The following is an 18,231-nucleotide window of genomic DNA, read 5'->3' as shown; positions in this document are numbered from 1 at the left end:
TGTTAAAACGCTTGACATGAATTGCGTGCTCATTACAATTCCAACGACATGGCTCTTAGACCTTTGCAAATTATGCAAATATGAGTTGCCTGCAAAAATGCATTTGCTTTGTAAAATAAAAAACAACGCAAGACCTTGTGTCTTGCATCGGATCCCACTTAAATCGTTAGGAAGGTACTCGCTTTCGAACTTATAGCTATTTGACAGTAGTTGCAGTATTAAAAACACTGATTTCGTGAGAAAGTCTGTAAAACCAAAATTAAGTTTTACTATGTCATCGTCGATCGAGATCTAGATCTGGTACAGTTACATAAGATGAACTTTGTGAAATCATAAAATCTAAGCTGAACAACAATCACACTGAAGATCGGCAACACAGATAGGCACACGTGGGACAGTGTATATTATATTGCTGGAATAATGGCCCGACGGAAGAGCCCGAATCCGCGATTATTTTGCTTATTTCACAGCAATTACACAATTTCTTTCAGAATCCTTTGGCACATATTTTTTATTCATATACACAGACACTTGGGTGGTCATTATATTGGATTCTGTAAAAAGTCATCTTGAGATCGTTACCACTACTGGCATTTACTAAATCATCAACAAAGTATAGACTATACCTTCTAATAAAGGCGAAATACCAGCATTTTACAGGGTGTGGACATTTTAATTTCCAAAATGTATTATTTTGTTTTTCAAAATAGAGGCGTACATTAACGGAGGGACAGTAATCTCTACATATTCCCTGTACAAAAACGACGCTCTCCGAATAGTGCCTTCCAGAAAGTAGCTTTCGTGGACGATGTGCAGTTTACCCCCCCCCCCCCTTCAGATTACTTTTCAAATACCAAACGATGACATTTTCTCCGAAAAGGCGATAAGACCCAACGGTTTCCTCCATTTTGTCTGATGACAATATAAGCAAGATTTGAACCATCACTTTGGGCACTTACCGTGCTCACTGCTAAAAAACAGTTGGTTGTGAATTCGCAAGCGGCTCTTCCCCATATCTCTATGTCTTCCCTTGGCCTCCCCGCCGGGTTCACGGCGATGTTTTGAAGCTAAATATTGCAAATGGACACATTCATTCATCGAGTTTAGCACTTTATTCATGCAGGATGACACCCTGAAGACATGGCCACCTTGCAGATGAAAACATACACCGAATTTATTCAGATGTATCTCTTTCCCCCGGGTGGTCAATGAAAAAACATGCAGCTCCATTTTCGCGATGGATCGGGTCAAAATTCACTTCTGATCATGAGAAGGCGACAAATACTTTTTGAGAGGAATACATACATAGATTGTTTTTCCTCATCTAATACGATATTAAATAGGGGAAATCTGGAAAACACAATAATTGGAGGTTAGAAGAAAAAAATCAGATTGCAGGATCTTTATTTAAATTGCATTAAATCACACATTGGCGATTGAATAAGTAGATTATGACAATTAATTGGTGTGGGTAAAAGTTATACTTCCGTTTACTCATTTTTCATGCTATATGAGATTTAGATTATGTGTATATTCACGCCCTTTTACTATGATGTAGATATATTGTAGATATTATCTGTTCTACTTGAAGAATTCGGTAGTTTTTTCGTGAAAATTTGCTTTGATCAGGTGTCCTTTTATGAAAACGTTATATAGGCGTATATATCTTCATCCGCTATATGAACTTTTTTTTTATTCATGCCCATTTCCAATACGTGGACTATTTCCAATCATGCCGATAGCGAACTGTAATTATTACCTACAATACTTTAACTGCAACCTAGTCGCGAGTGAAAATTAATATGCACTGTAAGAGTATAGGAACGCAAAAGGATACTCTACATAGCATAATATCAAAGTTAGTTCTCCATTTGAAACACCACAGGGAGTGCATCTTTTTTTTTTCGCGTCATGTCACACGGAATTCGACGAAACTCCTACACCCCCATTTTCTTCCATCGTGCCATCACCATTACATAAAGCGGTTGATGGGTGCGCCGGGGATTCCATGTTTTACATAATTTTCTAGCTATATGGCTCAATTTAAAGTAGAAATATATTGAAAATCGTAAAACTGGAGAATCATATATCACAATAAAGGAGAAAATAAGGAGAACACGATGGTGTACATCATTTATCATGGAGACGGATGAAACTCAGTTAATTGATAGTTTAAAGTTCTCTCTCTGAATGCTTCAAACACGCAGAATTACGTCCGCGAAATTGGGTTTTTTTTTATGACGTCACTGTCTGTACGAGAGGCGTGATTGGCTCTCCCACGTGAAGCTCCACTTGCATGCAAAACCTGTTGCAAGGGTACATTTTCTCCACATTGTCACTGAATACTTCGATCCCGAAATGATCGAAAGAAAACCCAGAATTTTATCTAGATTTGGATTTTCAAATTGATGATTTTGAGATGAAGAGAATGATGATGAAGTGAAACAACACAGTGACGTAGTTGGAGGTAAATTGGGGGAATTACGCCGATGATGAAAATTCAACTTGCAACACAATCACAAGTAAAGTAATGTACATACCGATTCGCTACCAATTCATGCTGCTGGAAGTGCTAGCTACACCGCTCGGGCCAAATTTAATTCATGCTGAACATGAATAACCACATCCAGACAGTCTATCATAAGAAGGAAAATGATATAACTGTACTTACAAACAAGTGAATAATCCGAACCTGAAGGCAAATCAACTCAACGAATAGTACCAGACGATATGGCATATGCACTGACGATAAACTTCATCCGGCTGGATAGATTGTCACTCGTTCTGTTAGATGTAACTTTTATCTCATTAATTTGACAAAATTACGAAACTCGGGGAATTATTATTCTATATAAAAATATAGTAACATCTCTTATCATTTTTTGAATTACGATAAAACCTGTTTTGAAGGAAAACGTTGAGGTAAATTAAAATTAGATGTAAAAGATCATCCCATCATGCGTAGCATTATGTGATCGTAAACAAACCATCACAACAACACATGCCGTATTGTTTGCTCGCCTTGCATTGGCTGAGACTGAGAGAATAGATCTATGCACGTTTTGCACAGCTCTCAATCAGCAAGGAAGGAATACGTGCATGTTTGCGATGGTTTGTTTGCAATGACATACAAGCTACGCATGTTGGGGGGGGGGGATTTAAAAGTAATTTTAGTTTATCTCAACGTTTTCCTTCAAAAGAGGTTTTATCGTAATACAAAAAAATAAGAGATGTTACTATATTTTTATATATATAAATAATTCCCCGAGTTTCGTAATTTTGTCAAATTAATGAGTTACAAATTACATCTAACAGAACGAGTGACAATCTATCCCAGCCACATGAAGTTTATCGTCGGTGCATATCGTCTGCTGCTATTCGTTGAGTTGATTTGCTTTCAGCTAGGTTAATTCGGATTATTCACTTGTTTGTAAGTACAGTTATATCATTATTTTCCTTGTTATGATAGACTCTCTCTGGATGTGGTTATTCATTTTCATGGATTTAATTTGGCCCGCGCGGTGTACGTATAGCTACCACTTGTAGCAGCAGCTGCATGAGTTGGTAGCGAATCGGCATGTACATGACTTTACTTGTGATCGTCAGGCAAGTTGAATTTTCATCATAATCATCGGCATTGTTCCCCCATTATTTACCTCCAACTACCTCACTGTGTTGTTCACTTCATCACCATTCTCTTCATCTTTAAAATCATCAATTTGAAAATCCAAATATAGATAAAATTCTGGGTTTTCTTTCATTTCGTGATAGAAGTATTCAGTGACAGTGTGGAGAAAACGTACCCACGCAACAGGTTTTGCATGCAAGTGGAGCTTCACGTGGGAGAGCCAATCACGCCTCTCGTACAGACAGTGACGTCATCAAATTCCAGTCAATTCAGAGACCGATGCGAGGCATATTTCGGAGGGGCATTTTAGCGTTTTTCAATCGGCGATTTTCACCTTTTTGTATTATTTTCGGTATTTTTGAATGACCCACTGATGATCCCCACATCATTACCTTTCCATTGATATATAATAAGACCACATTCATAATCAATATATTTCTCCTTTAAGGGAAATCTCTTGAAGGAATGTTGGGTTTTTGGGTGCAACCATTTGTGAACTTTGTTTATTTTGATCAGCTCATCATATTCCAATAATGCCTCGTAATATATACTTGTAAGTGCATCCAAGAAGGCTTTTCTTTGTTTCCTCCTTTATGACATCGAAAATCATCCATATATCTTATTTTCCTAATCTCCTGTTAATGATTATTGTGAGTATACATGTATGTGTGCATGAACTTAAATTCCAGATGAATTTCTTGACGTTTTAAGGTTGCCTTGCAATTTCGAATTGAGAATTTCCTCCTGCACTTTTTCGTCTCATCAGATTTAAGAAACATTTAAAATCTATGTGGTAAAGGGTTAATAGTTTGAATTATACTTGAGTATCATTTAAGATTCCAGGGTTTTTTACGTTTTAGTAGCTCTCAACAGAAATTAGAGCTGTTAAATCTTTGTCAAAAATTCGGTTGCAATTTTTCAAAAACATATCTCCTTTCGCTCTGTAATGTTTTTTATAAGGGGGCACACATCTTACAAAATTGGGTAAGACATACAAGAGAAAGTTACATACGTCACGAATTATGTAGCCATTTAATAATATTGTTTGAAAATTGTTTCATTTCAACATGAAGAAAAAAGCATTCCAGACGTACAATATAGTTTGATCGGGCATCCGATGGAAATAAGATTACCTGTGATATCGCATCATAGACCTGATAGATCCTGCAACACACGTCTAAAATTTATAAGAGTTGGAATGGTGGCATGCACCTTTAGCACTGGCGGATCCAGGGAGCATATCATCAAACATGTTAAATGTTGACCCAAGTGTGCCCCTCATCCTAAAAAACGAAGACCATTTTATTTTATTTTTGCTTGTCAAATTTCCATCGGGAAAATGTGCCCCCCCCCCCTTTCAAAATCCTGGATCCGCCCCTGCCTTAACGTTTTCACGAAAACTTAAACCTGGGTTTTATATGAACTCGATCCCTCTGAAAATACATATTTTGATATCATGTTTGGATAGAGTGGAATCAATGGGCATCACTGATCCGTCTATATGACAGAGCCAGCGTGTCTATGGTTTCGTGATTGCTTGTGACAAAACCCAATCTCCTGCGATTTTCTGCCATGACATAATGAAACAGATGTAAGTCCGCGTTATGATGGAAATATCTCCAGTAAATGAGGGGATATGAAATTGGAAAAGGAGGAGAGATACGTTGTAAGGAACTACCATAATGTTCTGCAGTTTCTACATCCTTTATTCAATTTTCTGAACAGGGAAATGTTGAGTGCATCCTTTCTAGATTTTTCCTCCTTGCTATTTCTTTTTTCTACATGACAAATGAGCAGATAGTTCTGTTTGTGTGTGAGAGGCATGATATGGGTTCGCAAAAGTGGGGGTGTGATTGTGTCTGTCCGGCTGGGTGGATGCGTGTATGTGATCCTGTGAGCAATGTCATACAGGACCCCCTTTTCACATTTCGCCATATCTCCCCTTCACTCATAAAAAATGGTTTACCCAACGTTGGTTAAAATGGGAACATGCATGTCGGTTGGGTAGAATGATGAAAATGAAAATCCATAATTTATTGTTCGAAATAGACATGAAATGAAATACTCCGAAAATTTGCTTTGCCCAATTGATCGTGGGCCCGTCAGCCACCGAGCAGCGCCAGATCGACGAGGCTGTATCCCTTTAATTGTTGAACGCCAAACAGGGTAGCAGCAACTCCCATCTTTTAACGTATTTTTGGTCTGACGCGGCCGGGGTTTGAACCCTCCCGGTTGTGAGACGCTCTACCAACTGAACAACACACCGGTAATGATACCCAATATGTTGAAAATTTTACGCAATGTTGCGTTGAAATAGGCCAATTTGGGGTAAAAAAAAATACCCAGCAAACATGCATGTTCCCTTTTTACCCGAATTGGGTAAAATTTTACTCAGTGTTTTAGAGTGCTCTCTCCATTTCTTTCTTTCTGCCCCCCTTTCCCTTCTTTTGTTACTTACACTATAATTAACTCGCACACTCATTCTTTCTTTATTCCTTTCTCCATTTCTCTCTATCTATCTATCTAGTTATCTAGCCTATCTTCCTGTATTCCGTTTACTTCGAATCCTCATTTTATCATTATTCTCTCATCACTCCTGTACCCCCTAAACCCCTTTTTACTTGCCATTCCGTCCAATGATATGTATTTGGTGCCCCCACTTCCACCCCCCCCCCCCTATCCCCCCCATACCACCTCCATATTCAGCTATCCCACTATACCCTAGTGCCTTCCCCTTATTCAGTTTTCCCTTCCCGTCCTTGCCCGTATTCCCCGCATCGATCCCAAAACAAATCACGATAATTTCAAAATGGATATTAAATACCGCGCAACCTGCTCCTGGCTATGAAACGATCTATTTTGATGTACACGATCGAAATCATTTTGAAGAGGACAGGCACGTGTGCACTTGTCATCGGGGGAAGTTATGAAATGAAATCGCAAAGATGTTGGACAAGTTTGGTGAAAGGAGATATGAATGTTTGTTCGAGACTTCCATTGATCTTTTGGGTTATTGTTTTGTGTTTTCGCATCGATTTAACTTAGTTTTGATGAAACGATGAATGTTGAATCCCCCTACCTTCGCATTCACACACACACACATATATATCCGGATATGTATATATATATATATATATATATATATATATATATATATATATACACACCCACACAGACCCAAGTCACCAACGATTGTGAATGCCGATTCAATCAAATGCAATACAGTATAGCATATACGTGACATGCCTGTTTATTATATTTCTTTGTATTAATGTCATGAAGAAATGTACGTTAATAAGATCTTATTAACACGAATGATTTATGTTCACGTAATCACAATCACCATAGACATCAACACCTCCACCACCGTCGTCACCATCAAATTCATTACTATCGTCGTTTTTTTTATCATCCCCACTTTTCATCATCATGACCGGCATCATCATCATTTTTTTCTAATGACTTTAATTTTCTTGATGAAACGAACTTTTGTCTCCATGTCATTATCCATACTGTTTATCGTTCGAAAGAAATAATTATAGTTTTGATTTTTTTTTGCCCTAAATCAATTAGACGATGACGGTAGCCGGAAATGCAAAGAGAAACTTGAATGCGTTTTACATGGCGAATTGTCTAGGATATAAAATTGAATATACTAAATGAAAACGTACCTTGAACTAAATCATTATCAAAAGTACCAGCCTTAAAAAAGGTAAATGAAAAGGAAAATGAAAAATTAATAAAATGAGAGGCGAATCCCAGTAGAAATAAACCTTACAAATCTATTTGCTTTAAACTAATTAGATTGGATACCATTTGATAATTTAAAAGTGAAATGTTGTGATGTGAATCTTCCTAACCCTCGGAAGTTGGCTGTAGATTCACTTAAATTAAGACGGCGATGCATGTCCCAATGAGTGTTTTGAATTCTCCAGGTAAAACAACTTGAACAGGTAAACCGCCCATTCGCATTTCCGTTTATATTATTCTGGTGTTGTTTATTAAGCTTTGTTAATAGTTAAGATTATCTTGACTCTATTGAAGAGAATTTTTTGCTAATTTCCCGAGAGAAATCGAGCAAATAGAATCTCCAATTATGAATTGAATGTAAGTTATTGGAAAAATGGCTTGTCCATAAATAAATTTCAGCAACTTGAATGTTGTATCGAATTAGAGCAGTAATCGGAATTGAAAATCGGAGGTTTATAGGATTGAAGCAAAATAAACTACTAAACAACATTGAGGGATTCTTGTTTTGTCACACTGAGGGAATATCAATTTGTTGTTTTTGTTTCCTTGAATTAATGGTATCGTTTTCTATTTTATGTTTTAATATATCTTTCTCTCTCTCCCTCTCTCCCTTTCACTCCCATCCTATGTATGTTAATATTATGTATTCATTTTTATGATATTCTCTCTCTTTCTCTAAGTTTGATTTTTTTCTGTTTGTCTATATTTCTTGGTGACCAATCTTTATCTGTGTGTGTCTCCCCCTCTCTCTCTTTCACATTGTGCCTTTCTAGAGGGTCAAGTATCCTACTCTTGTATTCCTTTATATAGTTGACATGTAAACAGATATATGTAGATATCTTCCAACGGGCATTCTTATTTTCTATAAGACTTTCAAAGTAATAAACTTCCCAAATGCTTCAATACCGCCTCGCCAGGAGAAATAACGCCCATGAGTATTCAATACAAATTAGGTCCTCTGTTTATTTGTATTTTATAGGCAAAAAAGTAGGTTAAGCCCTATCATGAGATTTGATGTAAATTTCGATGAGTTAATTATTTTCGTCGTTTGACCTGGGTACCAATCTTCCCGAAGAACCTTAAGTTCAAGTAATAATCCAAACGGTTCTATAATTCGACAGGGTGCATAGATGATTGCATTTCTGCTAGAAACATGTAGGGAAGAATATTTGGTTGTAATTCAACGATGCCTTGATAAATTATTTATTGTCAGTTGTCAAAACTTCCCTGTAGGAGTTTATTGATATGGGTCCAATGTTCAAGGTCAGTTGATGGGGTGGGGTACAAATATTTAACCCCCCCCCCCGTGCTTGAAAGAGTGCGTTCACCTAAGGGGATTAACTCAATTATTGTATAAGATTTGTAAGACTTGGGCAACAGTCTAAATATGCATTTTAAATATTTTTTGTCTTATCTTTCATCGAAAGGCTGGCCTTGATTATCAGATTCTTTGAATTTTGAAACAAAGATCACTTTAATATCATTTATTTACACAGTCCGTGAGTGCGCTGAGCAAAATACACTCAATCTGACCGTTCTTGGGCAAGATTTGCTTACACGAACGGCGATCATAAACGGATATCATAGATGCCTGTTAATACTCTTCGAAGCACATAATGCATAAATGAATGTATGAAATCGGTATTGATCTGGCTGAGCTCGTATTCATGGATAGGCCTACCACTTGTGCTATTTATCCCGGGGGCGATGACTGTAAAAAAGGTAGGGAATTCAAAGAGCTAAGTAAACTTTTATTTCTTTGCATGGATCTTATGAAACTACATCAATATAAGCTTACCATGTTTCTTGTGATGGGCTTTCCTCGTATCTACATACAGCAGCATCAACAACAACAGCAAGAGCAACATCAGAAGCAAACTTTGGAGGGAAGTGTCTTAAGATTTCAAAACGAAAACAGCTTTCAAAGGGATTGTTTCACTTTGTGAGAAGCTGAATTTTAAAGAATCTCAAACAAAGATGAAACATGTGTATGAGTGCTTGGAGTTGGGCTCAAAAAACCCTGGGCAGACCTCAATATAGGATGAAAATCTCTTATTTAGACACAAGTAGCAATATATCAACCTGATTTTGAGAACCGTCTGTAAGACGCATTCAACTTATGCCCAGTTTTCTCAAATTCAAAAAGTGCGTTGGCTGTGTTGACTGCCTCCCCTAATCACACACTACTATTAGCTCCACGTTAGATTCAGTGTACCTTGTATACACTGTAGGTTGGTCATGCTGGGTTCATCCAGAGTTTATTTCTTCAAATTCGCTGTATGCACACTTTTGAAATAGTTCCTATAAATAATGAAACTGTTGAACTTTTGGGATGGTACTTTTAAACTATAAGCCTAATATTTAACCCATTTTCAAGCGACAAAAGTATCTTTTTTAATAAGAACAAAGTGAAATGATCACTTTAAGTTACAGGGCAAGTTCACCCTGAAGAAAATTTTGGTGTAAAATAGCAGAAAAAATATATTGGCGAGGGTTCAAAAAAATCAGTTAAGAAAGTTACTAGAATTTAAAGTTTTGGATATGTGACGTCATAAACCAACAGTTGACAATATGTTATGTAATATAAATGCATGAATTTCCTTTTTTCAGCGGTTCCTAGCGAGTAAACTATTTTTGTTTTCTATCTATGATCGGGTGTGAAATGATCTGTCTATTGATATACACAAGGTGCAGTAAAAGAAAAAATCTGAGAACATTACATTTCATTGATTTTGTACTATTTGCTATGTAGGAATGCTGCTCGCATATGATGTCACAAATGCAATAATTGAAATTATAATAACTATTTAATGTTTGATGGATTTTTCTCAAACCTTCAACAATGTTCTTTTTATCATTTTTCTGTTATTTTCTTTTACAATAAACCTTTTTTTTCAGGATGAACTTCCCTTTTAAGTTCAAGTGAGAAAGCATAAGTCTAGTATTATTTTTTCTGCTATTTTTACAATAAACTTTTTTTCATGGTGAACTTCCCTTTGAAGTTCAACTGAGAAAGAGAAAGTCTAGTATGGTTCCGATATTCAATATAAATCAAGTATTAATGATGATAATAATAATGATACCGCTTATTTTTGCCGGGGAATACAAAGCTTTGATATCATTACTCCGGCATTAGCTGCGTAACCGATACAAGCGCTCAAGTTTTCCAGGAACTTCTGCCTACCGGGAACCCATTGACCTCACCTGGGTTGAGTGCAGCACGATGTTGGAAAATGTTCTCGCTGAAGGGAAACACACCATGGCTGGGAATCGAATTCACTAAGAGGCCGTCGCCTTCCTTAGTACCATCCTGTCTGTAAATGCACGCTTCTTGCCAAACACATTCTCCACGCTTTGTGCAAATTAATGTTAGCGCCCTATCCCTTCGGGAAATATTCTGCAGGCGATACGTTTACGATTTGCATTCTTGTTCTGCGATTGGTTGTAATGGATTGATCACGAACAGTGTATAATGAGATAAGCGAGAGCATTGTATGTCCAATATGGCCGCGTATTATAGATTTGAATTGAATCTTAATACTACATGATTAAGGACTTAAAAAGAAGACGAAATTGAAAAAAAAAATGCCCGGTCTAGGTTTCATTATTCATTATATCTGTATAAGACGTCGAATGAAGTACGTGAAACGAAATTAAAAACAAATATATGTAACAACGACTGTTTGTTTCGTTGTGTAGAGTTAAGGTTTTGTCACCCAATCGATAATACATATTTGTTATTTGAAGCCACTGACCTATCTTACTTTGTCTGTTCAGTTTCCACACAGTCTGTATTCCCGTAACGATGAACCTACTACATATCTAGTTTGATTCAAAAACTTTTCGATGATAGAGAATGGAAATTCCATTTCTTGGCAGGGTTTTCCAGTAGAAAGGGGTCACAAAAATGAATTAGAGGCCGCTATATACTGTGAAGACTGGGCGAAGAAGGCGAAATGGAAAAAAAAAATTAAGGAAATATCACTTAAGCGAAGAAAATTTTTCATACGTACTTCAGTCAATCACACACTGTAATTATAGGGATTCCGATGCCCTTTTCATTCACCAATACCATCATGTTTTGCATTTTCAATGTGTTTTAAATTTTCAAATAATCAGCATAGCAACGAACAAATCAATGAGTTTTACATATAGTTATAAGCAAAACAAAATAATATATAAACGTCATAATAAATACATATTTCATAAATTTAGATATCGTAGGGATATGGTCGTTACGATATATAAATTGTTCCAAAATAAGCAATTAAACAAAATTACAAGTCGCAATCAACATATCAAAATGGAGATAAGGGACTGAAAACAAGAGCGAATATTTCATTTGTAGCCTCTCTTGGAAAAAAAATATCACTCATTTATCAAGTCTGTTTTAAACGAAATAACCATCAATATTTATTAATCATTCAGTTCAAAATCAAAGTGATGGTACACTGTAAAATATTACAATTCAATATCAGCAAATCACTGTTCACAAAAGACAAATAATTGTCCATAATACAAATAATCGTACAAAATGTCATGGTATTAACATATTGATAAACTAACCATTTAATCCAATATAAATTCACAAAATCATACAATAGTTGTGCAGAAAATTGATTGCTCAACATTGATTAAACTGAATGAAATCAATAGTATAAAGACGATACCAGGACTTATAACACCGAGCGTTTAGACGATAAGAGATGAAAAGTGCATGTAAATTGGTGGTTTCGTTTTTCCGTTAGCATCGTTGGATTACAAAATTGGCGTTTAATGTATACGGCGCGAATGTATATCGATTTCTCGAAATGTTGACAAAATGTAAACAATTTATTCTAATATCGGATGCATCAGGGTATGGCCGCTAGGTTAATCAAATACGAAAAACTGTGTGACCGAATGTGTGAAAGAAATTGGCAGGAGAAAAAAAAGTCAGGAGGAAATTGATACAGTATTGTAAACACACATTTAGTTGTGTGTTTCAATACGGTGACGGATTGTGGTGCAGGCTACTGGGGGCGGGGCAAGATACGTGTGTTTCAGATATTTCAGATTATGTCAGTGAAGGAGCAAAGCGACCTTCCAGATTTCTAATAATCGGAGCGAGCGAGTGAGCGAAGCGTCCTATCCCATGTGATGACCGGGCGTTTGTCTGTTGTTTTTCATATTTCATTTGACTTTGAAAATCTGATGGGTTTTATGAGTTGCATTTTGGAAAGAAATGCGGTAAAATAGAAATCTTATCAAGGGGTGGTGTCCCCACTGTGTATGCCGATAATCAAAATTATGCAATCTACTTTATTGGTATGCCCCATGATTTATTCTACATGGGGACCTACATTATATTTAAACGATTGACCTTGATCTGTACTGAAATGCAGGCAAAATTCCCCTTTGATCGCAAGATCAGACCGGAAATGTGCTCTCGACACGAGTACGCCATCAGTTATTGTCACACCAACGAAACCGTCTCCAAATCGACCGATTGTAAGTCAATTAGCGATAACATAAAGGCGTTGATCGGTCTGGGATCGGCATTGCAGGTGTGACTATAGCCCAACGAAGCCAGACAATGATGATCAGTTTTCTATTGAGACAAGATTTAATTAAACCGACCCGTCTCCTTCCCGCCCCTAGAGATGATCATGATAATGGGCAAGTGTCTTGATTAGGCATGTTAGGATGGGAAACATAACTCTCATCGCGCCTGCCGTAACTCATCAGGAGGGCCACAGCTCAATTGGAAACAAATGATTATACGTATGATTAAACCTCAAGGCTAGCAAACGACGAATATTAATATAGCTTTATGGGGTGAGGGGGAACAGTCACCTACATACTTAGTCCCATTAGACATAAACTGACGAAATGCTCGATTGTAGTATAAATTGACACATTCCTTGTAAAAAAAAAATAACCAGAATGCTAAGAAAGTCATTGTTTACCCTGAAAAAAAATAGCGCATTTTCGAGTAAAAAAATTACCCCATGCTAGTCGAGTGAAACAATACCAACTGCTCCTTTATTAACTTGTTTTCTCCATTCTCGTTCCTTTCTTCCTGTTATCCCCTACCTTTTTAATGAGAGGGGCGACCTCTGTAGACACTTAGGTGAGAGGTTCACAGTTTAACATACATGTACTTCGTCATAGTTATACTCAGTTATGATTTTGCTTGTACAATTATACACTTTTCTGTCATTTGTTTCCTTCCTACCCCTGATGTGGAAATGTCCAATTTTTTTTGTCTGATGGTTATGTTATGGGTACACCTGCTCTTTATCACTATGTTTTCTTTCTTTTCTTATCCCAATTTAATCCAGTTTTTTGAGCGGATGGTCGCTAGTAGTCGCATCCTGGCTATCGTGGGGAACTCAATCTCATGGATCAGTCTCCTCGTCGCTCTCTGCATATTCCTTCACTTTAGGTGAGCCATCGGTTCCTTTATAATGTGTAACAATTTTTAGAAGTGTTTTTCCATAAATAGGGTTTTTTTTAAGTCTGCCTTTGACATGCAATTAAGGTCAAGAGGCAGATTTATATTTTCGTAAGTTTTAATATGAAAGAAAATCAAAACAATTAGCACAGACTGTTGATGTAAATCATATTTGACATTTCTGCCAAAATTCGATTCTCTGCACGAAGTAATGAATGCATTGGTTGTGAAACTAATGTAAATGTGAAAAGGCCTCTTTCCCATGAGATTATCGTAAACTGTTTTTAAGAATATTTAAAACTGATAATATTCATTTTTGTTGGATTTTACAACCCCACCCTCCCCAAGCACACACACAATTAAAATATCATCTGGACATTTAAACGCATGATATGTTTTAGAATGCATAATAATTAGCTTAGAAGAAGCAATAGCTCATTGAACTAAAACAAAAAAAAGCTTCTCGCAATGTCGATACCAAAACACAAAATTCAGGTCCATGCGATAGTGTCATTTGGATGGGGAAAGGTCATTATTATCAAGCCTGCGAAATAATTCGGAATGTAAATAGCTTTAGATTTCTGTGACACAGCTAATATTATAAGATAGTCTCTTTGTCTACAAGACCTTTGTTCACAGTTCATCACGCGTGTTTTAACTGCCACATTCGTTCTTCACCGATTATGCTCATGCTTTAGCTGATTTAGATCGCATGGTCTGCCCTCTAAACGCCCTCAGTTGAACTCTGCAACCCCATTGGACTACGCGCGGCTATCACGTGATCACTCACTCACGGCGGCGCCAATATAGTAGTTTGTCTGTGAACGTATCGTGTATGGATCCATGGAGCTTAAGTTATATGGTTCGCCGAAACACGCAAGACGGTAGCTTGGAGGCGGAACGTATTACATGTGTAAATTGAACTGATGCAAACATAAACCCTCACATCAATACTCATCCTCTACTTGCCGAGATACCAAACACTCGTAATATGTGTAATAGTATTCCCCTTGCGGTTCAATCTCAAACGTCTTGCAGTTTCCTGTTCTTCTCTCTCACCATCTCCCCGGCAGTTTAATCCCCTCCCCTTTTTTTTATATTCTCTTTCGTTCTTTTCCATGTTTTTTCTTAATGCTTTCCTCCCTGTATTTCTTTCTGACTTTCTCTCATATCTTCCTTTCTCTTTTTTTTCCTTCTTTCTCCCCCACATTGCTTCCAACGTCGCCTGATAATCACTCGTTCATCGCTTTCTTTCTCCACCCCGCCCTCTCTCTCGTCTCTATTTGTATCTCCCTCTTGCTATCTCTCTCTCTCTCTTTCCCATTCCTCGCTCTTCATGTCTGTCTACATTTGCCTGTCTCTATCTGTCTCTCTTTTTCCCCCTCCTCCCTCTGTCTCTCACATGCTCACCCCCTCTTTCATTTCGTCAATCTATCTTTGTATTTGAGTCGAAACAGCTAAAACCTAATCCACGACCAATACTCCCGTCGTTTGTATATTTCCAGCAAAGCTTAGATTCTCCTCTGTCTATGTTACAAATATACTTCTCAATCTATAAAAAGAAGGGCACCGTGGACGTGCAAAACAGGGAAGCATTTAATACGAGGAAAGAAAACGGTTAAATAAAGAGATTAGTTCGATACATGCATTAATCAAATAGCTCAATGGGCTTAATGTAGCTGTGAAGTCATTTATGCAGCAACATATAATCTAAATTAGATTATTTATAATTAAGCTTTCCTTAATCATTATCATTTCCTAAGTAAAGAAAAAATTATGAGTAATACATAGGTTTCTTAACCCTTGCTGATACCTTCATGACTTTCAAGGTCGTGGACCTACTAAGTTGAGATAAAGACAGGTTCTTGACAAACCGTTTGGATAAAATAAATGATGGTGGAAAGCTTTCTCAAAGTGATTGGCAAAACTTTTTTATTTTCCCTGATATGACGGCCTTACTGTTTATCATATTCATATTTAATGAGGTTTTGTATTTGTTATATTAATGGCAGACCCGCCTCGATGACATTAGACTATTATTAAACTGATGTAGAGGGGTTTTTTGGTTAAAATATTGTTACATTAATTTGTTTGTGTTTATCTTGGATGATTTCACCAATTCCATGCAACCAACACTTGTAGTCAAACACAGTACAACTGAGGAAATGTATGTTGTTGCGTTGGATACCGTTTTATTATAGGTGTATAATGCCACAGATGATATCATAAACAATTCATGTGATAATAAATGATAATGACCTTTAACCCCGCAGGAGCCTCAACTGTAATCGGACCAAGATTCACAAACATCTCTTTGTCTCCCTGCTCATACGTCTCACGATCGAAGTCATCTTTGCTATCGATCGCCACTACAGTATCGAACCCGGTCACAGATTCAATACCAACACGCTACGATTTCAGGTGAGTGTCCTGTATAGATCACGTGACTCCCTATCGGCTTTTTCCGACACGCCAATTTCCGCATGGGAAATTGAAATGTGTCAAACATTTTTCGGTAAAAGGCCAGGAGAAGGGGGAAAGAGAATGACAATGAGCTAAAAGAGAGTTTTACAGACAGAGGGAGGAATAATAAAAATGTAAGAATATACCCGTGAGAGAGGTTGATAGGGGGAGATGGGGAAGGGGAAAATTGTACTTAGTCGGCATTACGGCTTTACTGTATGCCTACCAATCTGGAGTTTGGATGCGTAGAATGAAGGACGATTAGATTATCTTATAAAACATTATGCACCTGAACCCTAATATACAAGAATATGTACTTATTATATGTTTAGCTTAAGTTCCGCTTAAGCACACCATCCTAAGCAGAAAGAGCAAAAAAGGTATGTAGATCACATGAAGACTTACATACACACACATAGTCCTAAGCCTCAAACCCACGTCATTTATATCATTAAATGGGCCAGGGACAACACAATTACAATATATATATATGTATATATATATATATATATATATATATATATATATGTATATATAATTATATATATATATTCTTTGTTTAAAAAATGTCGTACGAAGAATGTTGTCCGATGGGGATTAATTTTGACAAGTTAACAGACAATTTAGGCGTATTTTCAACACAAAATCCGCTATTGTTTTTTTTTTCAATTTCATCATCCAGCATTTTGTTATTTTTTAGTTCAAAGATCACTCTAGCATCCATCTATACTATATTTTCATAATTTGCTTACAATTTCAAACTTTATCTAGATATTGCATGCAGTTCACAGTTTCTAATCAATAATTTTAATGAAAGTATCCAGTGCGAATCTGTTTTTCATTTCTATAATAAAATATTTCTGTCTTGTCGTACAGAATGTTACGCGGAAATGTTTTTTTCTCCTTATTTATCTCTTTATTCCAGCCCATATTGTGTGAAATATTCGAAGTGTTGCGTGAATACGGACGGTTTTGTGCCTTTGCTTGGATGTTTATAGAAGGAATGTATCTCAATTCGCTAATCTCCATTGCTGTCTTCGGCAAACCCAAGTTCCTTCTTTATTATCTCATCGGCTGGGGTAAGCGAAAAATCATTGCTAAAACTGCAGTTGTATCCATTCATTTCGATTAACTCGTTCCTATGCTTTTAGGTATATGTTATATCCAAAATGTATTCAATACAACAATAATATGTAGTAGAAAAGAGAAGGGATAAAAAACAATTTTATATCTTTACGAGCCTCTGACATTTTATTTTTTGTTCAAGTTTATTGTTATGATTGAGAAAGGATCATGCCTAACAGGCCTAACAGCATTCTGCATGCAGAATAAACGAGTAAAGAATATTGCCGTCGTTCGTGATACTTATAATGCTAGTATTCATGAATTTTTTTTTATTATTATTCATTCAAAAAATAATTCATTTTACGTAGAAATAATATTCGTTTCAGCTTCACCAATATAATAATTGTTAAACGGTAAGCGATTGAGATATGTATATCGTTAACAATTTAACACGTATTTTTTGCTGTATTGCACATCACAATCGTGTTCTACATTTCTATATCATTGGCAAACATGTGCGGGGACTCGACTAAATAATAACTCGAGAACGTTGATGCAGTTCAGACATTTAGAGAACAATTTTACACACATATTTTGCTGTGTCGCATATCACCAAATTAAATAATCGTGCTCTACATTTTTGTATCATTGGCAAACATGTGTGGGGGCTTTGAGGGCTCACGAAATTGAGGTTTGTAACTCAAACCTAGTGAGTGATTCCATATGCAATAAACGCTGATGAAACACTTGAGCCATCTGCATTGATTGAAGAAGATGTGTGCTTGCCTCAACTTACAAACTATTCCATACTTCACATTATTTGTTCGATAATCCAAAGAATTATCGCCTCTACTGGCCTTCATTTCCCTGCGAGTATCGATTTCGTGGC

General features: G+C 36.7%; 1 protein-coding gene across 1 annotated transcript in view; it reads left to right on the top strand.

Moving 5' to 3' along the window:
* Window positions 1-18,231, top strand: part of LOC121426463 (PDF receptor-like) — a 53,687-nt gene that overhangs the window by 25,727 nt on the left and 9,729 nt on the right. The window contains exons 4-6 of the mRNA XM_041622781.1: window positions 13,702-13,805; window positions 16,088-16,235; window positions 17,203-17,356. Coding sequence (XP_041478715.1) covers window positions 13,702-13,805; window positions 16,088-16,235; window positions 17,203-17,356 — 406 coding nt within the window. The remainder of the gene's footprint in view (window positions 1-13,701; window positions 13,806-16,087; window positions 16,236-17,202; window positions 17,357-18,231) is intronic.

The sequence above is a fragment of the Lytechinus variegatus genome, chromosome 13 (assembly GCF_018143015.1).
Source record: "Lytechinus variegatus isolate NC3 chromosome 13, Lvar_3.0, whole genome shotgun sequence".
Lineage (NCBI taxonomy): Eukaryota > Metazoa > Echinodermata > Echinoidea > Temnopleuroida > Toxopneustidae > Lytechinus > Lytechinus variegatus.
Note: the sequence above shows the minus strand (reverse complement) of the source record. Positions and strands in the feature narration are given on the sequence as shown.